The 23849-nt window shown below is 35.1% G+C and overlaps 6 protein-coding genes and 2 long non-coding RNA genes across 18 annotated transcripts; 2 read left to right on the top strand and 6 right to left on the bottom strand.

The window, feature by feature from the left end:
• Nucleotides 1-80: 80 nt before the first annotated feature.
• Nucleotides 81-2103, bottom strand: CGA1 (cytokinin-responsive gata factor 1). The gene is made up of 3 exons (NM_118748.3): nucleotides 1696-2103; nucleotides 1236-1613; nucleotides 81-926 (listed from the first exon to the last, which is right to left on the bottom strand). The coding sequence occupies exons 1-3, from the start codon at nucleotides 1975-1977 to the stop codon at nucleotides 528-530; spliced, it is 1059 nt and encodes a 352-aa protein (NP_194345.1). The 5' UTR covers nucleotides 1978-2103; the 3' UTR covers nucleotides 81-527.
• Nucleotides 2104-3438: 1335 nt separating this feature from the next.
• AT4G07545 lies at nucleotides 3439-3754 on the bottom strand. The gene has a single exon (NR_142145.1). It is a non-coding gene; the product is annotated as an other RNA (long non-coding RNA).
• Nucleotides 3755-4372: 618 nt separating this feature from the next.
• AT4G07535 lies at nucleotides 4373-4863 on the bottom strand. The gene is made up of 2 exons (NR_142144.1): nucleotides 4578-4863; nucleotides 4373-4492 (listed from the first exon to the last, which is right to left on the bottom strand). It is a non-coding gene; the product is annotated as an other RNA (long non-coding RNA).
• Nucleotides 4864-6973: 2110 nt separating this feature from the next.
• On the top strand, nucleotides 6974-12219 carry BGAL12 (beta-galactosidase 12). 9 transcript variants are annotated; one of them, NM_179222.2, is made up of 18 exons: nucleotides 6974-7537; nucleotides 7798-7893; nucleotides 7983-8095; nucleotides 8195-8261; nucleotides 8351-8443; nucleotides 8558-8701; nucleotides 9428-9516; nucleotides 9661-9766; nucleotides 9850-9934; nucleotides 10027-10145; nucleotides 10241-10402; nucleotides 10498-10679; nucleotides 10782-10888; nucleotides 10964-11073; nucleotides 11157-11267; nucleotides 11355-11465; nucleotides 11572-11777; nucleotides 11857-12194. In NM_179222.2, exons 1-18 carry the CDS (start codon nucleotides 7364-7366, stop codon nucleotides 11966-11968), a joined length of 2187 nt encoding a protein of 728 aa, NP_849553.1. In that variant the 5' UTR covers nucleotides 6974-7363; the 3' UTR covers nucleotides 11969-12194. The 9 variants fall into 9 exon arrangements, with proteins under 9 accessions (NP_849553.1, NP_194344.2, NP_001329560.1 ...); NM_118747.3 differs by having other exon boundaries at nucleotides 7203-7537; nucleotides 10504-10679; nucleotides 11355-11777; nucleotides 11857-12219; NM_001341780.1 differs by having other exon boundaries at nucleotides 7260-7537; nucleotides 11355-11777.
• AT4G26145 (uncharacterized protein) lies at nucleotides 11151-11464 on the bottom strand (the record flags this gene model as incomplete). Its single annotated transcript, NM_001341784.1, has 2 exons — nucleotides 11151-11273; nucleotides 11390-11464. Coding segments are annotated over 2 exons (198 nt in total), but the record flags the coding sequence as incomplete, so codon positions are not given.
• Nucleotides 12220-13649: 1430 nt separating the features above from the next.
• Nucleotides 13650-15208, top strand: AT4G26130 (cotton fiber protein). The gene has a single exon (NM_118746.4). The coding sequence runs from the start codon at nucleotides 13924-13926 to the stop codon at nucleotides 14782-14784; it is 861 nt and encodes a 286-aa protein (NP_194343.1). The 5' UTR covers nucleotides 13650-13923; the 3' UTR covers nucleotides 14785-15208.
• A 1160-nt stretch (nucleotides 15209-16368) lies between these two features.
• AT4G26120 (Ankyrin repeat family protein / BTB/POZ domain-containing protein) lies at nucleotides 16369-18934 on the bottom strand (the record flags this gene model as incomplete). 2 transcript variants are annotated; one of them, NM_001341776.1, is made up of 4 exons in its annotated part: nucleotides 16369-17001; nucleotides 17084-17287; nucleotides 17373-18111; nucleotides 18182-18934. In NM_001341776.1, the coding sequence occupies 4 exons, from the start codon at nucleotides 18740-18742 to the stop codon at nucleotides 16700-16702; spliced, it is 1806 nt and encodes a 601-aa protein (NP_001329623.1). In that variant the 3' UTR covers nucleotides 16369-16699. The 2 variants fall into 2 exon arrangements, with proteins under 2 accessions (NP_001329623.1, NP_194342.1); NM_118745.2 differs by having other exon boundaries at nucleotides 16637-17001; nucleotides 18182-18739.
• A 344-nt stretch (nucleotides 18935-19278) lies between these two features.
• NAP1;1 (nucleosome assembly protein1;1) lies at nucleotides 19279-22642 on the bottom strand. Of its 2 annotated transcripts, NM_118744.3 has the most exons (12): nucleotides 22430-22619; nucleotides 22264-22307; nucleotides 21973-22068; nucleotides 21720-21812; nucleotides 21477-21567; nucleotides 21322-21383; nucleotides 21048-21232; nucleotides 20732-20909; nucleotides 20610-20653; nucleotides 20283-20472; nucleotides 20160-20177; nucleotides 19279-19756 (listed from the first exon to the last, which is right to left on the bottom strand). In NM_118744.3, exons 1-12 carry the CDS (start codon nucleotides 22473-22475, stop codon nucleotides 19685-19687), a joined length of 1119 nt encoding a protein of 372 aa, NP_194341.1. In that variant the 5' UTR covers nucleotides 22476-22619; the 3' UTR covers nucleotides 19279-19684. The 2 variants fall into 2 exon arrangements, with proteins under 2 accessions (NP_194341.1, NP_001119060.1); NM_001125588.2 differs by having other exon boundaries at nucleotides 19308-20177; nucleotides 22430-22642.
• Nucleotides 22643-23849: the final 1207 nt, after the last annotated feature.

The following is a 23849-nucleotide window of genomic DNA, read 5'->3' as shown; positions in this document are numbered from 1 at the left end:
TTTTGGTGAATTTTCTCATTTTTCCGATTTTTCTGTTTTCTTACAATTGTATCCAGAAAGAATTGAAAAAAATTATATGGTAGTTAAGGTATATTACAATAATCATGTTGTTCGAGTTTAATATCAATCTACAGACACCAGTACGACAGTACGATCTTTACTTCAAACCGTTTTGATCCCCAAAAGATTTTCATCAAGTATAAACACTTGACGAGATCTTGACAAATTAAAGTAATTCTTATATCAACTCTCAAAACTTAGAAACACAAAAAACATGCGAATGAACAAGAACAACCACATTGTTGGGATATCAAGTTCCATAAAAAATAAAATACAAGCCTTTCATACAAAATCTACTAAACCCCAACACTCTCTTATAATAAAGTTGGACTGACTGAAATTAATATATCACCGCAACAAAATTTCATGTATCAAATAATCTAGATATTACTAGCTATGAGGGCTTATGGTATGGTTTATATTTTATTTCTTAAGCATGCGAGTTATAATTAAAATACTTAAAATAATCACCCGTGAACCATTCCGTGCGATAGAGCCATTAGTAAAATGGCAGCCTCCTTCTCATCTTGAGGGAAAACTTGCTGATAAGCTGAACTTTTGCTCAACAGTAATGCTAGATCATCGAAATAGATATTGTCTGAAGATGATAACATCGTGGAGTTGCTCTGGGTCTCCAAATCCTCGGCTAATGCGGTCTCCTCTAGTGTGATCATTCTCTTACACGTGTTTACCTTTAGGGGCAAAGGAGATAAGATTTTATAAACTCCATTTGATATCTTGTTCTTGTTTTGCATCTTCTTCTTCATGACCGGTGGGGATACGCCAGAGACTGCGGTTGCGGTTGCCGTGGCCATAGCGGCCCGCCTGGCCTTCCTTTGCCTTATTCCACAAGCGTTACAAAGAGACTGTAATAACAAAACAAGAAAAAACATGATAATTTAGTTAATTATCTTGTAACATGAATTTTAGAAGATCTCAAAGATTAATCTGTTTAAACCAACTTATAATGCTACATGAAATTGTTTTTACCAGTTAGAGATTTGTAGATTTACTTTTCATTTGCTATTAATTAGTACTATAAAAAGACATATTCTTCGTGAGCTTCTAATAATCAATATGAGTATATATGACATTACTTAGGCATCTACTTTTAACATTAAAACCAAAAAAAAGCTTACGCATATATGTGTAATTAACAGACGTGTGATTAATACCTTGGGACCTCTCGGACCACTTCTCCAAAGAGGAGTCTTGGTTGTGTTACAATCGGAGCAAATCCTAATCACGCAATCGTTGTTATAACCATTCTGTCTTTCCGAATTGCTTAGGTTTGAGGATTGGTCGTTATTAGTGTGTTGTTTGCTGCTGTCGCTGGTGGTAATAATCGCCTTTTTCTTCTTCATTAATCTCACCTTCGAAGATATCCACTTGAGCGAGTTAGTTCCTGTCATGTCTTTTATTGGGGATTGAGGAAGATCGGTTTGGTCTTGATGATTATCTTTCTTCTTTATCGTCAATTTTAGTCGTGTCTCCTTCTTGGGCACCATTTGATCACTTGATGATGAACCACCATCAGATACAAAGTTCTTGGTCTGAAATTTCCATATGAATATAAACCATATATATAAGGATCAAGAGTTAATATATTGACATGAAATTCATTTGAAATTATACCTCGAGAGGTTGGGAGATATGGGTATCAAGAACATCATGAAAAGTGTTATTGTTGTACCCAACATATACTTGATCTTGGCGAGAGTTTATCAAGAAAGGAAAGTAGGAAAGAGACGGTGACATCAAAGAAGAGGGATTAGAAGAAGCTTGGTGATGAAAATGTTGTTGTTGTTGTTGTTGTTGTTGTAGATGATGATGAAGAGAGGATCCAAGAGAAGCGAAAAAAGGCTGATGGTTTTGATCTTCATTGAGATCTATTGTGTAATGAAAATTGGAACCCATGACCGATAGAGATCGATGAAGCACAAAAGAGAGGGAAGACGAGAGATTAGGAGAGATCAGGGACAAGTAAAGAAGGATCCAAGCTATACTATGTTTGACCCTTTTAAAAGGCAATATATAGACCACGAGCAGAAACAAATGTTTGTGTATATGTGTGACTATATACACACATATTAACTCTAGTAGAGTTAATTAGGAGAATTTAGAAAATATGGATAAAACCATTATTTAACTTGTTTGATGTATATATACAATATCAAAAATCTAATGTATAAAAAAGAAGTTATTAAGCAAAAAGAAAAACAAATTAAGAAATACAAATACCATTTCTTCAACAAAAAAGAAAAAAAAAAGAAGAATAGAAGTTTAGTTATATTTACTTCTTGTATTTTTTTGGGGGTTCAATTCTTACTTTTTATGTTTATAAATTTGAAAAACTGATTTGGTGAAAGATACATATATATGTAGTACATAGCATTATTAACAAGTGTCTTGCTCACTAACAAAAATCTATACAATTAAATCTTTTTTAGGAAAATGGATCCCTCGAAAATTTAGGGCAGAGACCAGTGTTATATAAACTTACGCAAGGATTATATGGCCATGTTTAGAGACTGATGAAGAGCAATCAACTGTCTGAATATTGGTGCTAGTAAAAAATGATATCGTTAGAGATTGTAAGAGATAATGGTAACGGATAGATTATAGACAGCTGAGATCTATACTAAAGTTTAGATAACCGATTGAACTACTAGTGCACTGCTGGTTAAATTTGCTTAATTCGAACTACAACGGCTGAGATCTAAAACTTATCTATAGTTATTTTGTGAATAAAAAATATTTATCGCCCTTGTCAAACTGTGGAGGAAAACACAAACCAAAAGTAATAAATTAAGAGGTTCACGTGAGTACATCTGAAAACAAACACATGAGACAAAATGAGTGTAGGAATGGTAGTGGACGACCCCAAAACACAAGTAATCCTATCTGTAATATTTCGTTACCCTATAAAAGAGAGAAACTCAACCATATAACAAATAACAAGTAGATAATAATAGTAATTACTTGAACAAGAGCCACACATATCATGATAATGATCAAATGATGCGTTGCAACCGGCTCCTCTGGATGATCTGATATAACTTTTCAGTACGGTTGTTGTATCAATTTTAGCAATTCTCTATCCTAAATGTCATGATTTTACTTTCTTAAAAAGATAAAGCTACGTAATTTGAATTCAAGATCTGTTTAATTGATCACGTAACAAAACTCCATCGTGAATTCATTCACTATCGTCATTGATCAGTCGTTGTCTTATTGGTTAATCATTGCAAAGGTAGAAGACTGTTCGATAAATACCCAACAAATAAAAAATAAAAACATGCAGGAACCTTCAAAACAGGATCAGTGAGGTTGATCGGTCATTTTTCTATTAAAATTAAAGTTTAGTGATTAACTATTGCATACACTGTATATCAATCATATGTTAAAAGACCACACACAAATTATAGTATTATATATAATATAACTATATAAGTATCATAACACTTGATCTTTCTATCGCATGTGATTCATCAATAATCATTCTTAGAGAGAGAGAGAGAGAGCAGTCCTGGACAGAGGGGAATCATAATTGAGCGGAAGAGAGGGAGAGAAGACAAGTGATAGGTTTAGAATGGCAAAGGAAGAAAACATCCCCACCTTAGTATTCGCCAAAACCATTCAATTCCTTCTGATCAAGTTTTACAGGTCACTCAGGACCCCCCACATACATTTTTTAGTTTATATATATGTTGTATTTCTACATTTCTACATTTTCACTTTCATGAGTTTAGCTACTAAATGTTTTAAAAAGTTATATAGTTTCAATGTGCTTTTGAAGTTTAATTTTGTGTGCAAATGAGACTTAATGATTGATTATTACTTAGGATTCACCGCAAATTCGTAACTCTACTATTTTAAAACTTTATAAATTAAAGCTTGCTTAATGAGCATCAAGATTCAAGTAAAGTTTGGTGAAGGTGGATGAGGTTTGATCCAAACGAAGAATAACATTATATAGATTGATCAGGGCTTAATAGATGAGTTAGACAACATCTTTACTGTTTTACAATGTGAATTATGATCCCATGACGAATTTATATATATAAAAAAACCCTAAAAATCAATACACGGATCAAAAACAAACAAAAGAAAAAAGGGAGGATCTATCACCTTTGAAAGTTCCTTAGCTACAACTTGCTTTATGCACATACATCCAATTATCGCAGCTAATACGTACGTAGCCCCACCACATGTTCAAATTTTTATAACCAAAACTAATATTTTTTACTTTTTAACAAAATGGTTAGAAAATAACCAAACATTAAGCTACATAGAAGTATACCAAAAGAAGTTCAAACATACAAAAACGTAGGCTCTAGACCTTTCTTTTGACAGAACCAAGTAAGGGACCATGCGAATTGGTTTGGATGTCTTTTCTTACAAACTCTCATATATAATTGAACATAAAAGCTGCCTATTGTAAGATCAAAGATGTATGATTATGGACCAAGTAAAGGTAACATATGTAATTTTCAGAAGAGGAAAAAAACTTAATACTTTATTTAACTCGCGCGCGGTCCGTTTCAGCGGGTATCCATCAACTACTATAAGCCCTAGTAGCACCCATTGAAACAATGCTAAGGGCAAGAGGGAAACATACACAAAGAACAGAATCTGAATCACAATAAATGAAGTAAGAATCCGATCAGATAGATATGTATTTAGGAAAAAAACAGAAGTGGCATGAGAAAAATAAACGATAGAGAGATGGGATACGTATGCGGCATAGGGATCACAAATTCTCTCACCCTAGTGACACTTTGAGAGGAACAAGACACATATTTAGACATACATATGAGACTGTATGTATATCTATATATGTGAATGTCAGTGAAATTGGGGTTATGTCCAACATTTTGGTACTTTTCATGACTTGTCTCTTGTTTTGGTTTCTTCTATATAATAAAATTTCCCAAAAGGGACCATTACCTCTCTGATCTTCACCACCGTATCAATCTGTCTTGTGACATATATTGATCTGTGTGATGTGAACTTTCTTTTTCTTCGATATTATCATCTAATCTTTACATGCATCATTATCACAAATATACTTTTCATTCATTAGATCGGATTTTCTAAGATTTTCTTAGCTATATAGTCCAGACTAATCTTCAACGTACGCATATATAGATATATATTAATTATGTGGTGGTCAAGCATATACGTCCCCAAACCCAAACCCAAACCCTAGAAACCCTAGAAGATAATCTCTGAAGAATAAATGCGTCGCCGTCGCTATCTTGTTGTCTACAAAGGAAAACGGTTTAGAACAGCCGAATTTTATCCAGGTTTGGTTCGGTTTGGTTAATGATCTGGTTTGGTCCATGTTTGCTTCTATCCCATTATTTTGTTATTGGGCTGAAAAAAACTGGGCTTTTAAAAGGGCATCTGTTTGTTCGAATTGAAACATATAATTTTCCCATTTTTTCTCCCATTAAGAGAAGAAACAAAAGATAAAGGTGGAAATGGGAGTATGGGACAATATATTTTGTCTTTAGAATTTACTTTTTCTTTTTTTTTGGTTTTAATGTTAAGACAGAAGTTACTTTTAACTAGATTAAATTCGTTTTTCGAGCACCTAACCAAGTTTTAATTTACAACAATGTTGATAGTGTGACACACTATACCAACACAAAACTTCTCTCTTTTCACTTGTCCAGCAGAATAACTTATGATTAGTTAGAGCATTGTTATTTCATTTTAGATTTGTTCAATGACCTCCTTTCCTCTGTCTTTTCATACAGAACGCGAAACGTAGGAGACGTCAAATTAAGCATTAGAAACCAATTTGTTTGTTTTTGTATTGTGAAAATCCAAGGTTTCGTATGCTCCTAACTACTTTGATACGCTATAATAAGGTGATATTTCTCCCGTTCCAATTGCAATTTCATAACAGTAATCTAGGTTTATGATAAAAGAATTTCCAACTTATTTGATTTTTCTTTTCGAACTCTTCACTTTAACATGCGATTTGTTTTGTTTTTCAAAATACATGTATAGTTTTTTATGAACAAAGTAAGTGTACACGGTATTATTATATCTGTCACAATGGTTAGTTGGTGAACGTTGGGGGATTGGATAGGGGGGTGTTAGTAAGATTTGGTTAATAGAGCCAGGTGGCATTCTTTGAATGGTTAGTGGGCGTCGAAGGTAAAGCTTTGTAGTCAACGAAGTTAAGTCATAAGATGCGGCAACTTGACTTTATCAACGAACCAATGTGTCAACTAAACCTCATTTCATCACTTCAATTATTGAATTATAGATTAACACAATATCCTACTATAGTTCACGAGGCCTACATTTGATTAATCCAATATCCTAACGAGTTAAATATTTAACATTTAACAGTCAAACAAACAATGCAACATTTCTTAAAGTTTGCCTAAAATTTAATTTATTAACATAATTTACATTCATATAAGAAAATATATATAGTTTGTCATCAATAAATATGCATTGCACGATCGACTTTTACTATGGTGTTCTACATGTTGTCTACTTAGAGTCACGGACCACACAACTTCCAATATATTCCATTTTCAAAGATTCATTATGGTCTATTAAATGTTCAAGAATAATAGATACAGTATGTTTTAACATATAAGTTAACATAAATCTCATAATATGAAATCAGTATGTTGAAAATCTACATACTTTAATTTTACATCTCTCTAAATATGATGTAATACTCAATCTTGAAACCAAACAGACATGTTAGAGACAAATATTTAATTTGGATTTTTTTAATGAAATTTGATAGATTTCATATCTAAGTGTGTTTGGTTATTTAACTACTCAACAAGAAAAAAAAAATTAGAAAATGGGAAAATGGATCTTAAAGAAATAGGAAAATTGCAAATTACTCAACTGGTAACTGGCAAGGTACCAAGCCAAGGGTTTAAAGTCACCCGCCCAAATGAAGTAAACTGGGTCCCACTAACTTCCGATTAAAATTTGTAAATGACAATGAGACAAAAATAATACTTCCATAATTCAAAATCATTATTGGCAATAGGAGAATTATAAATTGTTATTTATCCATGATTATATTCTTAATTACTCTCCCAAATGTTCTCATTTTGGTGCAAGTACTCTAATACTCCTTAAGATAGTATAATAATGAGATGACATGTGTGTCAACCTTAATCTATAAATAGCTTCAAGAACCTCATAACTCCAAACCCAATAATACCCAATACATAACATTTTCGGTGGAATCTTCTTTTCTCCACACACACCAAAGAAAAAAAAAACATCCAAAGGTTTGCAAATAAGGAAAAAGATGGGGTTAAATTTCAGGGAAAAGGCATGGATACTTCTGGGGATTCTTTGTTGTTCATCTTTGATTTGTTCAGTTAAAGCAATTGTCACTTACGATCGTAAAGCTGTGATCATCAATGGTCAGAGAAGGATCCTTCTCTCTGGCTCCATTCACTACCCAAGAAGCACACCTGAGGTATTCTTCAATTTCTTCAATACATAGAAAACAATTAAATCTCTTTTATTTGTGGTTAAGCAGAATCTTCATGCATTTTTTCTTCTTTAATTCTATGCATATTTTCTGCGTTATTATTGGATCTTTGTTTCCAAAGTTTTTCTGCACATGGAGTTTTCTTGGTTTTGCTTATAGTCTACACTATTTCATTACAAATTCCTTCTTTGTATAAGATAAAGTATTTATAAAAATATCTCCTGAATGCTATGTTTTATATATAGATGTGGCCTGACCTTATACAAAAAGCCAAAGATGGAGGGTTGGATGTTATACAGACTTATGTTTTCTGGAATGGGCATGAACCTTCTCCTGGACAAGTAAGTCAAAGCTATAACTTTTGATTCTTTAACTAATTCTATAACTTTGAATTCTTTAACTAATTCTATAACTTTTATTTCTGCTTTAGTATTATTTTGAGGACAGATATGATCTAGTTAAGTTCATCAAGGTGGTACAACAAGCTGGTCTTTACGTTCATCTCAGGATTGGTCCCTATGTTTGCGCTGAATGGAACTTTGGGTAAACTATATGGTCTAATTAATACAGATTAAATTTGTTGAATCTCTTTCTTTTTGATATAATTATTCATTGAAATATGTTTAAATTAATGGTTTGCAGAGGGTTTCCTGTGTGGCTCAAATATGTTCCCGGTATGGTATTTAGGACCGACAATGAACCTTTCAAGGTATAAAACTTATCTAACTTTCTTCTCATATGTTATAAAGTTTCCATTTTTTGGGATAACTAACAAAAAATTGATGTGATAATGAAAAGGCTGCAATGCAAAAATTCACTGAGAAGATTGTGAGGATGATGAAAGAAGAAAAATTATTTGAGACTCAAGGAGGACCCATCATTCTGTCACAGGTTTGTTTGTTTTCGTATTAGTTAGTACATAATGTCAGTAGTGTATATCCAAATGAATCTTTGTTTTTGAAAGAAAAAAAGATGATATTTACATTGTATGTTTTAAATGGGCAGATAGAGAATGAGTATGGACCAATAGAGTGGGAGATAGGAGCACCAGGGAAGGCATACACAAAATGGGTAGCTGAAATGGCACAAGGACTCTCCACTGGTGTCCCATGGATTATGTGCAAGCAAGATGATGCTCCTAACTCTATTGTATGTTCTTCTTCCTTTTTTCTCTCTTTAGTTATTACATATTTGCTTTCTGCTTATATTTTCTTTAAGCAAAAGAAGTAGTTTTGTTTATTATTTTTTTGGGGTTTTATTTTGTACTTAAAATATGTTATTGTGTTCTCTCGTAAATCTTTTTTTCTTAATGATACAAAAGGAAAAGAAAAGTTTTGTAGTATACTTTTTTTTTTCATTTTGTATTGTTTATTTTCTTGTCTTCTCTTACTTTTACCTCTTAATAATACATATATATACTCTATTAATTGGTTTTATTATACCTAACGATTATAATATATGTTTTCTTTAAGCAAAAGAAGATGTTTGTTAATTCATTTTTAATTTTTTTATAGAATCTCCTTTGTGTTTGTGTTCTCTAATAGCTCGAATCATCTTTCTTCGTATATTTTTCTTGGTAGGTTAGTCACTAATATTCTGTGTCCTCTACTCCTCTTTGATTTAAAGTTCTCTTCATTATTATTTTTTATTGGTAAAAACTTCATTATTTTCTTGTTACAATTTGACGTTTATATCACGCTTCCTAACGTGGGAAATAACGTTACTTCAGTTAATTTGATTTCCTTCTTCTCACATGTTTCCGTTACATGGACTTATCGATCAAAAAGAGAAATTTAATGGAATACATATTATTATATAGTTCTTTTTAACAAATGACAAAAAAAACAATTAATTGTTTATTTATTTGGTCGACAGATAAACACATGTAATGGGTTTTATTGTGAGAATTTCAAACCAAACTCGGACAATAAGCCGAAAATGTGGACAGAGAACTGGACTGGTTGGTAAGTCACACAACACAATTGTCCCTTCCAAAAATATTACTATTCAATACAAATCTTTAAGACCAAGAAAATAAAAATTTAATGTATCTTTTATTTTTGTACGAAATAACTTTTTTATTTGTGAATCTGCAAATAATTTATCAGGTTTACAGAGTTTGGAGGTGCAGTACCATACAGGCCAGCCGAAGACATTGCCTTATCCGTGGCTCGCTTCATACAGAACGGTGGCTCTTTCATCAACTATTATATGGTAACTTCATTCAGCTTCTCTATAGTTGAAACTTTAAATACTAGATTTGATTATTCATGGAGTGAGGAAATGTTGTTAAACAGTACCATGGAGGAACCAACTTCGACAGAACAGCCGGTGAATTCATCGCCACCAGCTATGACTATGATGCTCCTCTTGATGAATACGGTAATTTGAAGTCTCATTACCTACAAAACACAATGGTAACAAAACGATATTGAACCATCATCTAATACTTGTTTTGGTTTATTTTTCAAAAGGGTTACCGAGAGAACCTAAGTATAGTCACTTGAAAAGGCTGCATAAGGTCATCAAGCTCTGCGAACCGGCATTGGTCTCTGCTGATCCTACAGTCACATCACTCGGGGATAAACAAGAAGTAATGGATGCAATGCATATCAATACACATGAGAAGAGAAGAAAAACTTCCAAAAAAAGTTATTTACCTTTTCGTGGGCATGTTTTGTTTTTCAGGCTCACGTGTTCAAGTCTAAGTCATCTTGCGCTGCTTTTCTCTCAAACTACAACACAAGTTCTGCTGCAAGAGTCTTGTTTGGCGGATCTACATATGATCTGCCTCCTTGGTCTGTCAGTATTCTACCCGACTGCAAAACTGAGTATTACAACACTGCCAAGGTATATCAACTTTGAGAAAAAAACTTATCAAACACATTACCTTGTTGATATGTTAAGGGTGATGGTATCACTGAAATTGACCTCTGTGTTACAAGGTACAGGTCCGTACATCAAGCATACACATGAAGATGGTTCCTACAAACACACCATTCTCTTGGGGTTCATACAACGAAGAGATTCCTTCTGCAAATGACAATGGTACCTTTTCACAAGATGGGCTTGTGGAACAGATAAGTATCACCAGAGACAAGACAGACTATTTCTGGTATCTGACAGAGTGAGTAATACTAGAAAATTCTTGACAACATTTTGGTTACTATCTATCTTCCTGTCTCAAAGGGAGAACTCACGGTTGGTTTTGTCTGTGGATATAAATCAGTATTACAATCAGTCCTGATGAAAAGTTCCTAACTGGTGAAGACCCTCTTCTTACTATTGGGTCAGCTGGGCATGCTCTTCATGTATTCGTTAATGGCCAGCTTGCAGGTAACATTAAGATAGGCCAAACTCATCCTCATGGTAGCTTGCCTTTGTCTTCTGTTAAACATTTCTTTGTTTCAGGAACTGCATATGGATCACTGGAGAAGCCAAAGCTAACATTTAGTCAGAAGATCAAATTACATGCAGGGGTCAACAAACTTGCTCTATTGAGTACTGCAGCGGGTCTGCCGGTTAGTTCTCCTCAGTTTATCTCTGCGCTTTTTTCTCATACACTGATTACGTTCTAAGCTTCCTGGTCCTTCATTGCTCACAGAACGTTGGCGTGCATTATGAGACTTGGAATACTGGAGTTCTTGGCCCAGTGACACTGAATGGAGTTAACTCCGGAACATGGGACATGACTAAATGGAAATGGTCTTACAAGGTCCTCCTGAAATTCAAGAGAAACGAGTTTGCTTACCAACAATCATTAACAATGAAATAAACATTTGTTCATTTGTGTTTCAAGCAGATTGGTACTAAGGGTGAAGCTCTGAGCGTTCATACCTTAGCCGGGAGTTCAACGGTAGAATGGAAAGAAGGATCATTAGTGGCTAAAAAGCAGCCCTTGACCTGGTACAAGGTAAGAGAAACAGAGGAATCAATGAATCATGACCACCAACAAAGTTAGATCAATATAATGAAAACCGAAATCCACAGGGCAGAATTTTCACCATCTCTTTTTGCAGTCTACTTTTGACTCACCAACAGGCAATGAACCATTGGCTTTAGACATGAACACAATGGGGAAAGGTCAAATGTGGATAAATGGGCAGAACATCGGACGCCACTGGCCAGCATATACAGCTCGTGGGAAATGCGAACGCTGCAGCTATGCCGGGACTTTCACAGAGAAGAAATGTTTGAGTAACTGTGGAGAAGCTTCACAAAGATGGTGAGTAAAACTGCCTAAATTCTTCTTCTTCTTGAGTCCAAATTTGAATCAAAGGTTTGAACTTTATCTTCGTTTTCAGGTACCATGTGCCTCGTTCATGGCTGAAGCCAACTAATAACCTTGTCATTGTACTTGAAGAATGGGGTGGTGAACCCAATGGGATCTCTCTTGTAAAAAGAACAGCCAAATAATAGCTTTCTGACTCCATTTTTTTCAGGATAAAATCTGTTTCTTTGTGACAAATTTAAGGCTCTCTGCAAGTCATTGATAGAATACAGATATAAATGTACATATAAACTGGGAATTATTGGCTCATATAGATGAAAATTATCTCTATCTTGCCTATAAATATACTACAAGTCTACAAGTGTATAATGTATTTTACAGACTAATAAAAAAACAAAGCTTTTGAATTCCATTTTCATTGTCTGCTCTAACTTCATCTCTAAGTTTTGTAAATGCTTAAACACTGTGATATCTAATTCTAAGTACACTACAGTAGTTGATTTAAAGATCATAAGACACGATAAATTGTCTCCACCAAATATTCAATAATCAAATAGAAAAAATCAATAAGAAACTTTACAAAATCAATAGAAAAACACTGAGCTGAAGTACCTTGAAGCAGATAAGACCAAAAGCTCAACTCCAGAATCATCGCTGATGTCCAGCAGAGTCAGAGAAACGATAATGCTCCGAGACCACATTGCTCTCTTTTTTACTATCAGAAATCTATTGGGCCTTTGGACCTCCTACAATAAAGCCCATATAAAAGGGAAAGCTACCGTTTTACGGTTGACTTTGGACTACAACGACGATACGGTTTATTGCATGAAGATGGTCATAAATGAGTTCTGAAAATAGCATCTCCAAGCTTATTCCGGAAATTCTAAATAAAGAAACTTATTGTTCTTATCTACGATACTAGTACTAACAATCTCGTTGATGGGCAATAAAGTATTCTTGGTCACTTTCAGAAATATCATTAGTGGACATTTATTAGCAGTGTTCTTGGTCTCTTTGTGCATTTTCATAGTCAGCAACTTTTGTCGTTAATGATATCTTCATTTCAAAAATTAGCTACTAAACGACTCAAACAAATGTGATATTATAAATTTACTATACGACTCAAAACGAGTTGTGATATTATTTTAATCGTTTGACCACCCACACAAGCTAAGTAATGCTTCAAGTTGATTGATCACGATGTGGTTTCTTTAATCCCAACTTGACTTTGTGGAAAGATTAAAGAGATTGAAGATCCTCTCCTCCACTTGAAGAGCTGCATCCATGTGTAGAAGACAAATTTCTCTGTTGCTTTCTTTTTTTTCCTTCACTTTCTTCACTTTCTTTTCTTTTCTAAATCTTTTTTGTTTGTGTTTTCCTCTTTTGTGTCTTTTTATTTATTTATTTCTCCCACCTGTTTTTCATTGACATATATAATATAATTCAAATAAAATGACACATTAAAAAATTAAATGACAATCACTTAGCCAATTTTACTTTGCAAATGCAAGTAGTATTTAAAGTTGAAAACCTTTGAAAAGAGAAACTAAAAGTGTAAAGACAATATGAATAAAAAGCTCAAGGAATGAGAAAGAAAAAAAAAATGTAATGAATGATTTATGTAAAAGTAAGCTATTTTTGAAATAGAATAAAAAGCTCAAGGAATGTGATGTTAGAAAACTGTACGATTATCAAAAGAAAAATGTGGGCTCAGGGAAGAAGATGATTATGAGCCGATGAGACAATAGAGTCACGGGGTTAAAATACAGATTTAAACCTTGGTTCAATGAGGTCAATAATGTAAGAGTTTTGTAGCCTGTCAGAAATAGATGTAACTATTTCAAATGGATGATCTTCTCTACACAAGTCACAAATACTAAACAAAACCACAACTACAAGGACTATTTAACTGATAATTACGTTAAGACCAAAACATATGTACTGTTTAATTTCTGACTTTGTTAGAAAACAATCAATATAGAAAGACAAATTGATAAATAAAACCATATGAAAAAAAAACAAAGACCCATACAACAAATCTAACGCAAGGGTCATTAATGATTAACCAAGACAAAAAATATCTCTAATATAAATATTATCCACTACTTCATTCTTCACTCTACGACACACAAAAACAACAATGGAGCTACTCACAAGCTTGACCAACTGGTTAACTCCGACGACTCTCTTCCTCCTCCTCAATTTCACGATCGCCACCATTTTCATCACCAACCGGTTCAGTTCCTGTTCAAGAAAACACAACCAACATCAAGATGGTTACGGGTCGTCGGGTCATGACCAAAATCAGGCACGGTTTGGCAGACCTCCTTCGCTCATAGACAGAGTAAAGTCCATCAACTTCCATCTGTACAATTCTCCTTCACCAGAATCCGAGATCCACTACTCCGGGTCGGATCCTAACCCGAACCCACCTCCTTCTCTCTTGCAACGGGTCAAATCCATCAACATGCCTTACTTCAAGTTCCCACAACACAATTCTGAAGGAGATTACGCTGCTTACGAGCTCATGACCCAACCCGACGAGACTAACCGGGTCGACCCGATCGACAAGATCCCGGAGGATGACGTCACGACCGAACCTAGATTCGGAGCTCCATCACTCTTGCAGCGGGTGAAATCCATAAAGCTTCCTTCTTTATACAGATCCGACCCAGATCCAACACCAGAAGTGCAAACACATACGAGGACGAAGTCGGAGTCGAGTAAACCGGCGACGAAGAAGAAGAAGAAAGCTACAAAGAAGATGATGAAATCTGCTAGCGAGAGACACATCGGCCGGGAAGAGGAGGAGACAGTTGAGGCCGTGGAGAAGAGAAGGCCGGAGACGATGAGAGTTGAGAGAACGACGTCGATAGGAGACGGAGGAGAAGAAGGTGTCGACGATAAAGCTTCAAATTTCATCAACAAGTTTAAGCAACAGCTTAAGCTACAGAGGCTAGATTCGTTTCTAAGGTACAGAGAGATGCTCAAGAACGATTAAGTGAAGATTACGCTTTTACCCTTTGTCGGAATCGTCTTTCCCTCGCTTTCCAATTTGTACTTTCGTGGTAAATACCCCTGAATCTGAATGGCGTTTAGGTCATTTACGATACGTATTTTCTAGTTTGTGTTCTAGATTTGGTGATGACTGGATGACAAAACTAGTTTGTGTCGTGTGCGTAATTGCTGGATCTGGACGTATGAGTTCCACTGCACTTTTTTGTTTTTACTCGATGGTAAAAGTAGTTTTTATGCTGTTTTTACGTGGAAAAAAGTATTTCTAATAATATTATTTTCTTTAAATCGAACATTCATCGATAATTGCGACAGAAGAAAAACATTCATCGATACTTCTCTCGTCAGATTCTAGTAATATTAATGTTTGTTTAATTACTAAATTGTTCTGATTAAGAACAGTAATATTTGTTAATGTCAACTGGATTTATTGGTCTATCTGTTACTTCTTATGGTATGGAGTTGATATCAGTTTACTATTTATTGAACCACTAATGACAACGACGGTTCTCAATCTCATGAAACGTGCTTATATCAACATATATACATTATGAAGCTATTAATCATCTCAAAAAATATCTGGTGAGTAGATAATTACAAGAATTCTTCAGTTATTATGATGAAGTTTGTTTAAAGCAAGAAACTAATAAAAGGAATAATTTGAGATATGACTAGCTGTCTAATCACGGTCGACGAAGATATTTTTCGTACATATATTTTTCAAGAGTGTGGGTAAGTATGAAATATCTCAATTTAGAAAGAGTTGTTATACGATTATTGTTTTCTAACAATGCAAATTATGCTATGACCAATATGTTTCAGGTGACATGCCTCCTTTATCTTTTTTTTTTTCTTTGAGAAAGATTATATATGAATGGTTGTATGAACGTACAAGATAATAGAGTAAATAAGCTAAAGATAATCATAGCTTCACGACAATATATCATTCATGACATTTGATGGTGTGTGACCTAGATGGCTGGGCAATCTAATTTGCAAAAAATATTGGTTGTTAAAGCCCGACACAGGAAGGTACTCCGTCACCGGTTCCCCACCAATGCTTTTTTTTTGTGTGGAAAATCTTTGTTAAAACTTCATTCCAGTGTGAAAGGAGTACTATCCAAACCCTAATTTAATTTCAAATAGAAAATTGACAAGTGTCAAATAGAAAAGTGACACTGTCTTTTCTCTCTGAGATTCAAAATCAGTTGTACTTGATGCTCCTTGCATTCGGCTGTCGGTAGTTGCAGCCATAGACCATAGTTAGAACCCGTTAAAGGGTTTTGTCTCTGTCCTAAGTTTTGAAGAATGGGGTTCACGGATCACTTCACGGGAAGGGAATTTAAAAGTCACGTGAGTGTCACATGGGTCGAGTCTCTCTCTGAGTTAGAGAATCTCTGAGTTAGAGAGTCTCTCTCTGAGTTAGAGAGTCTCATATAGTTTTGTCTTATTCGGTTTTGTGGTCGAACAGAGGAATGGTCCGATGATATTCTGAAGGAATGACCAGCCTCGAAAGTAATTGTAGGAGTTTAACATACATTATGCTATTTAGATTTTTAAAACACATGAAGCCTTTTTCTCATTAACACTCAAACTTTATGAACAAAGTCGTCATTTATTAGAAGGAAATGAAAGATCACCACTAAAATAATCTCTTGAGTGAACAAGCTGATCACAACCGTATATATAATTGGCTAAAAATAACTATATTTGTTTGAAACGCACTTGGAGCTAGAATACACATGATGCTAAGTGAAGAACGAAAACTATACAACGCAGTCACGTAGATGAAAAACTGATATATGTACGTTTCAATTTATTTGAAACTCACGAAACATCATGATATAGGACATACATCATTTTTAGTTGTGGGAGTGAAATGGAATATGATTTCCCATTCCTTAATCCCCGTTCCCGTAAGGTCGTTTCAAAAAATCCCGTTTGTCCACTTTTAGGCGCCGGTGAGAGAGTTTTCTATTAGACCTCACCGCAGAGGTTGGTTTCGGTGTGGAAGACTTTCCACATTCCTCCTTGTCCTCACTAAAGGTCTTCATCAGAGTCTCTTGTAGTTCCATGTACCTTTGCTTCTTTTGTAGCCGTTTCTCAGGAGTATCTTCTTCTACGCTAGCAAGATGATTCAAGTCCTCAGTATCCATAAAGTGATCAAGCGAACATCGTTTGAAGTAGCGTTTCCCCAGTTCCACTGAAGATACAACAAAATAAAGTTCTAAACATCATTTCTTTGTTGGCTAGAAAAGAGATGACATATAAGAATCAATCCATACCGGTTTTACAAAGTGCTCTTAGTCTACTCAAATGCTTCTCATGGATTTGGAACGGCGCCATATTTAGGTCTAGTGATGTCCGCTTTTCACCAATGTGATGATCAGGCTCGAGACTAGAAGCTGTAAACTCGCATGTTTCCTCCAATTTGGCAATACCCTGTACAGTTTCAGTTTCCACTGGAAAGAGAAGTCGAGCAAGTGCAACTGAAAAGTATAGACCATCGTTATCATTAGTTCCACTCATTTTCCTACCCGAAATTCGATATTCAAGTGAAGGAAGAAAGCATACCTCGGTTTTCATAATAGAGCAACCTCATCCTCAACTCCTCTGGAGTTACTGGAAGAGAAAGTGAAGCCTCTATAGGCGACAAATATTCTAGTTTTTGTTCATGCTCAAGTACCTCTATGCATAATCCGCCTTTCAGAGAAGGCGTACCGTCCTCCGTACTAGTTTTGTAGTCATCCGCTTTAGTGAGTCGTTTTACAATCACTAAAGCGGTTCTACCATCCAATGTTGTGTCTAAAATATTTGCCCCTTTCATTAACAAAGATATTATCAACTTCGGCTCCTTCCGCATCGCAGCAACATGAAGCACAGTGTATCCCCTCGGATTTCTAAGGTTAACATCCGCAAGCTCAAGCTCGAGGAGATCATACGCGGTCTTCACAGCGCAGTGAGCGATAGCAAAATGAAGAGCATACGCCTCATCGAGATTGGTGTGTCCTTCTAGCAAAAGCATCTTGACAAGCTCAACATCATCTGAGTCTAGCGCCTTGTATATGTTCTTGACATGCCTTTCTAGTTTAGGTGGCTCTAGACAGAGCGCTTCGCGGATGTCTATGATTTGCTTGAAAATGTGTTGAGGTAAAGACTTCTCAAGACTAACTAGTTCTATATCAGACTTCACGATAATTTCTATGCATCTATCCAAAAGCTTCTTGTATGTTGTACCACATAGAGTATCAAGCTTGAATATAACCAAGATGTCTTCGACTACAACTTTGTCTACAATTTCCAAGAACTGCCTCTGAAATGAAAACAGAGGAGACTTAAGATGATGTTATGAGTCAATGAGAATTTAGTGGATTGTGTTTTACCTCATACAGAGTAACTAATTCTTGAATCTGGAAAACGAAAGACAGATAAAGAACCTCCACCATGAAATCCACCTTTGACCGGCAAGCCACGTGGCAACAATCGTCGTCTACGCAAGCAGAAGCTCCCTTCGGCGGGGACCTCACTCTGCCGCTGTAAACATACGCCAAAACCGCCACAACCGAGTCAAAGCCGACTTCGTAATCTCTGGCGATCTCTTTCAGCTGGAGCTTCACGGTGGTGGAGGATTTTTGTTCCTTCACGGTGGCTAAAGCGCTTTTGAAGACAGGAATTCTCGCGGAAAGAATACAACGGTGAAAAGAAACTTCCCGGCCGCCGGCGAGAACTAGCTTAGCATCGCTGTAGAACGTCTCCGGCGAGTCGAAAACAGACTCGAGGCAGTTAGACAGAAGTTTAAGAGCTGATACCTCCGGTGGCGTGAGAAATTCCGTCGGATAATCAAGAGATGACTCGGCGGCGAAGAAGCTATTGCCGCTTGTGTTGCTGAACTCGTATGAATCAGAGAATCTAGCGGTGGTGGTGGTGGTGGTGGTGGCCATCATCACGAGATCGGCGGGAAACAAAACAGAGTCAAGAGTCTAATAACAGTGGAATTTCAAGAAACAACGACCGAATCGTTTCATTAGCAAATAAAAAAACGTATCATCAACAACGGTCTTTCTCAAGCACCTTTATTAGTAAATTTCTTGGAAACTAGATAGGTTTCTTAAAACGGAATATATTACGTCAAATACTCTGAATGGTAACGAAGCGGTCCCCTCTTCGCATGTCTCCAATTTACCAAACAGTGTTGCGACTTTTGAGTTTGTTTTTCATAACACCAAACACAAACAAGTGTCTCAAGTTTATTTAGCTAGCTTTTTTTTCCCCTCATTTAGCTCTAATGATGCATTAAACTTCTTAAGTAGTATGTGATTAGTCCAAATTGTGGATGTTCGGAACCTCACTTTCTTTGTGTTTTCCTTCTACAATAATTTAAATTATAATTAGTGTTGAACAAGCGGAGGCATTTAGTCAAATTACTCATCTTAAAGGTGAACTGATTTCGACCGATTTAGACTTGACTAATATAATATGGTCATAGTCCAATTATTCATCTTTTGTAGTCTTACACAACAAAATGGTTACCATTGAAAATCAAAGGACGGTGAACAAAAGAATAATGATCATTCCCACTACCCATTACTATCTAAATGGTTATTAAAATCTCTTTCGTCGACAAAGTTTAGGTAGGGGATGAAGTAGTGAATGCAGAGACTAGGGATGATGATGCTTGATTCATAAATTAAATACCAAGGTATATTATTAAAGTGCTTTAGAGAAAATAAACACACCAATAGAAAAACGAACGAAACTCCTACAAGATGAATTTCACTTTTAAAAATCCCAAAACCTTTTCTCAATCCTCATTCTTGATGAACAGAGAATGACCTGAATTATATTTTCACGCAATCCTTTTATGTCTGGTAGAGCGTAGTAAAAGATTACTGTTGCTTGCATTCGGGTGGCCTCTCATCTTGTTTACCTTCACCAACTATCTGAGATCTCCCTCCCTTCTGCAGTCCAAGAGGAAAAAAAAATTAAGCAGATGATTCTCACATTTATCACAAACATAGACACTGATTGCTAGTTTGCTACTATAGTAATAAAATGAATTCATGAGAATGGTTCTATCTCGTACTGCCCATGCCATGATTAAAGAGCTTGTTTAGTCTCTGCTGTGTCATTCATGTATCCTTCTCAGAGTCTTCTACGTAACTACCTATTTACTGATTCATACTTTTTAGGATTGCTCAGTTACTTTCAGCAATCTGTATGATTCATGGGCCTCTAGAGCCTACATTTCCGATATTAATTTCTATTTTCATCACAATGCTCAGCCTGAAACTTCTTGTGTTTGGTTATTTGAATGTTGGAGTTCCAAAATCAAATAAACTTTAGTTCTGAAAGGTTACATACCTTGTTGCCGATTGATGGCTGCAAAAAAAAATATTAAGCGATTTCAAAGGATTAGTAAAAAACTAACGTGGCATGAAGAAAAAAAAAAAAAAAAGAAACAACTATACTTGGGGCACTTTATACCTTCTTTTTGGTCTTGCTTTCTTCTTCATCCTCATCATCATCGTCCTCCTCATCCTCTTCGTCTTCCTCATCTTCATCCTCATCAATGTCATCTTCCTCATCGTCATCTATTTCAAAATCCTCTGCTTCCATAGCCTCACCAGTAAACCATGAGACAGCACGAGGAATAATCTTTTCCCGAATAGTAGATCTGCAGAAAGTAAAAAGTACTTGTGATCAGATAATAATGAAAGGGTAACCACCTTGATTGCAGTGATAAAGTAGTCCCATGACTCAAAAGCAAACCCATAAAATCAACAGAGAAAGTGTGTTTAGAAAAAGACGAACCCGATGTCATAATCTTGTTCCATCAGGTTTTGAAGATCCTCAGCCTGCATCAAAGAACGAGAAAGAGTTACTAAATACATTAACTAAATGATGACAGGTTTTTCTAACAATCGTTATCTTACTCTTTCCTCGTCGATATCTTCATCTTCATCCGGAACTTCTGGAGGACTAAAGAAGTTGAAGAAGCTTTCACAATCTTCGAGTTTGGTGATTGGTTTAGTATTCTTTGAACCTTTCTTAGGCTTCTTCTTGAGAATCTTCTGAGTTAGACACTTTCCAGGATACCAATCAATTTCTGTCCTGAAAATGAATGGTGAAAGAATAAGAATCCATTTGCAATATAAGCGAAGAAAAAAAATAAGCAGCTCAATGCAATCAGCTAATAAGCAGAATATACTTAAAAGTATACAACAATTGCAAGAGAGTATAAGTAGTTACCCCATAGCCTTCTCAAGCAGTGGCTCATCTTCATCAATCATATGATAAGACTTTGTCAAGACAGTGTTCTTAAAATACGGATTCGTGTCAAAGAAAAACTCAAGTTTGAATCCTTTAGGCTCTTCAATCTTGCACCACTTAATATCTTTAAGATATTTGAGAGCCCCTTCATCACGCTCTGTGACCTGACATAAATGACAATAAGTTATGCTCATATTCCATGGTTATGATTGGAGTGTTTATAAAACGAACACCAAAACTGCATATAGGCTACCTCCTCGGAAATAACATCGTTATTTTTCAGAGCTGTCAGCCAGAAACTTGGAACTCCTTTCTCTGCAATGAAAAACAGAGAAAAATGTTAAATTGTTTTTGTCTTTCCAAAAAGATTAACAACAAACAAAGAAGACATAGTGCTCATGAAGTTACCTTCTGCAGTTTTCTCCTCTCCTTGGTCCACCTTGGTATCATCCTCTGGAGCCAGTTCAACTTCAGTAGTGCCATTCACAATCTCATAACGCTGTGCCATTACAAGATACCAAGTAGAATTCATTAAGATGCACATAGAAAACTAACACTGCTGCAGATAAGTAAACATAAGCAAAAAGAGTATACACAGATCTACATTGAGTTTAGTAAAATGGTTTGTAAAACTTTCTCATTAACAATTACCTTGACATACAAAGGCTGATACAGCGTTTGATACTTGGCTTCAAGAATAGCTCTCTCCTCACGGAATTTTGCCTCTAGTTCATCATGTTGGCTCTGCGTGGAAAGAAGTCATCAGTAATCAAAACGCAACACCTTACTTTTGAAACTTTAAATTCAGATAAGCAGGGAGAAAACTCACACAAAACAAAACAAACCCCATTAAACGATATATAGCACACATAGTTTGGTAAAATGTGAAAGAAATTTCGCTAACCTGTATATCCCTCAAGGCATCAACGCGCTTTCTCACATTGGGAGTCAGATTCTCGAGCACATCAGAACGCTGACCAGCCAGATTCTGCAGCTTGTTCTGTGAATTAATAACAATGTATTAACAACTCATAAACTATCATTGTACTAGAAGAATGACATTGAAACCAAAACACTAAACACCAAGACACGGCTTATAGTATCTAAACAATCAGAGGAAAGTAACTCAACATCCTCCATATCTTTCAATAGCAAATGCTCACGGGACAGTTTACAGAAGGGGAAAAAAACTCACCTTTAGAGCATTGACAAGGCCAGCTCGATCCTCGTCCTTAAGAGCTGCAAAAAAACAGTAAACAAAAGGAACACCAGTCAGATAACAGAGGAAATTAGGGTTAAAGCAGCTCTGGCTTAAGAGGCGGAGAAAGAGATAAGAGTAATCGTGAGTAGGAGTATTTTACCAGCAGTAAGATCGGAGACGTTGAAGCTATCCTTGTCGTTGCTCATCTTCTGAGGATTTGGTGAAGAGAGAGATTTTGAAGAAGAAGAAGCAGAAGAGACTAGGGACAAGGGTTTTGGGGAGGCGACTCGTAACCCTTAAATCCTCTTTGTTTTTTTGTTTTTTTCTCTCCCTCCTTTTCACACCAAAATTATAACAAATGCCATTTTAGTTTTTTCTCTTTTTATATATACTTTTCTTTCTCTAAAAATTGATGTTTAATGTTTTAAAAAGCAAAATTAAGTTTATTGAATTAAATAACATGCAAAACTTTACATACATATATATATGGATAATGAGAACTGACTTATATATAGATAATTAAAGTTTATTTATGAATTCAATCAATTATAAATATATATAACTAATATATAAACTTTAATTATCTATATAATTAAAATTTTGCATGTAATTATATTAATTATCTATATACTTATATATATATATATACACTTATATATATTTGATTCTTCACCAAATACAGTACAGGTTAGTGAACTTTAATGGGATCAAATAGAAGATTTCTGAATCTGTTAGTACTAAGGCCCATCCCAAGAATGAGCCTTCCAAGCCCAATACACTGATTACTTCTTTTGTTCACATACACTGTACATACTAATTAAAAACAAAAAACAGTCCACAACAAAAACAAAAAAACAGTCCACAACAAAAAGTCATATCCCAAAAGGCACAAAGATCTTTAGTTTGGTTTAAGCTCATCCCGAGTTCAAACGAATTAAACGTACTCTAATCTAGATTAGCTCATCACGACATTTTCAATTTGAAGTTTCAACCTTTTATACGTCTGACCAGAAACACAATAAAGAAGCCTCACGCGTAGCATTTTTTTTTAACCAGAAAACCATGAGACAAATTCAACCTAATCAGATAACTGTAAATCATTTCATTCATCCTATTAAAAGCAAAGGTGAAAAGCTTTTTGTACCTCCACGACTCCCACTTAAGAGAAACATTTTGTAGAGCTTTCAAGTCACGCGTAGCAAACACACCTGGTAAGTGGTCAATCTTTTTATATCATATAGCCATCATAAGAGTATCATTAATAGTAGTTTCTTAGCATAATCTTAATAGTTCTTATGAATATTTTTATAATTGATTTTGAAAATTTTGAAGTTAAGAATTTAGTTAAGAGATTGAAATTTTGGCAATATGCAATGGTGGACTCTTAACTTGAGTTCTTAAAAAAAAAATTGGAAAAAAAGTAGAAACATTATAATTTTAAAAAACTTAATAATTATTACAACTCAAAAAATTTGAAACATACATAACATAAAATTTTAAACAAATATGACAAACAATTAGATTTAATACTTAATTTATCTAAGAATTAAGATTAATTGAATTAAAACATTATATTTAAT

Source organism: Arabidopsis thaliana, chromosome 4 (assembly GCF_000001735.4).
Source record: "Arabidopsis thaliana chromosome 4, partial sequence".
Classification (NCBI taxonomy): Eukaryota; Viridiplantae; Streptophyta; class Magnoliopsida; order Brassicales; family Brassicaceae; genus Arabidopsis; species Arabidopsis thaliana.
This window is presented reverse-complemented; position numbering and strand designations above follow the sequence as displayed.

Excerpts from the sequence above, each read along its gene's own strand:
- AT4G26130 (NM_118746.4), top strand. The coding sequence starts at position 13,924 with ATGGAGCTACTCACAAGCTTGACCAACTGGTTAACTCCGACGACTCTC.
- CGA1 (NM_118748.3), bottom strand. The coding sequence starts at position 1,977 with ATGGGTTCCAATTTTCATTACACAATAGATCTCAATGAAGATCAAAAC. Across the intron at positions 1,614-1,695 it reads ATATCTCCCAACCTCTCGAG|ACCAAGAACTTTGTATCTGA; the intron begins GTATAATTTCAA and ends TGGAAATTTCAG. Across the intron at positions 927-1,235 it reads GTGGTCCGAGAGGTCCCAAG|TCTCTTTGTAACGCTTGTGG; the intron begins GTATTAATCACA and ends TTGTTATTACAG.
- BGAL12 (NM_001341781.1), top strand. The coding sequence starts at position 7,364 with ATGGGGTTAAATTTCAGGGAAAAGGCATGGATACTTCTGGGGATTCTT. Across the intron at positions 7,894-7,982 it reads ATGAACCTTCTCCTGGACAA|TATTATTTTGAGGACAGATA; the intron begins GTAAGTCAAAGC and ends TTTCTGCTTTAG. Across the intron at positions 8,702-9,427 it reads ATGATGCTCCTAACTCTATT|ATAAACACATGTAATGGGTT; the intron begins GTATGTTCTTCT and ends TTTGGTCGACAG.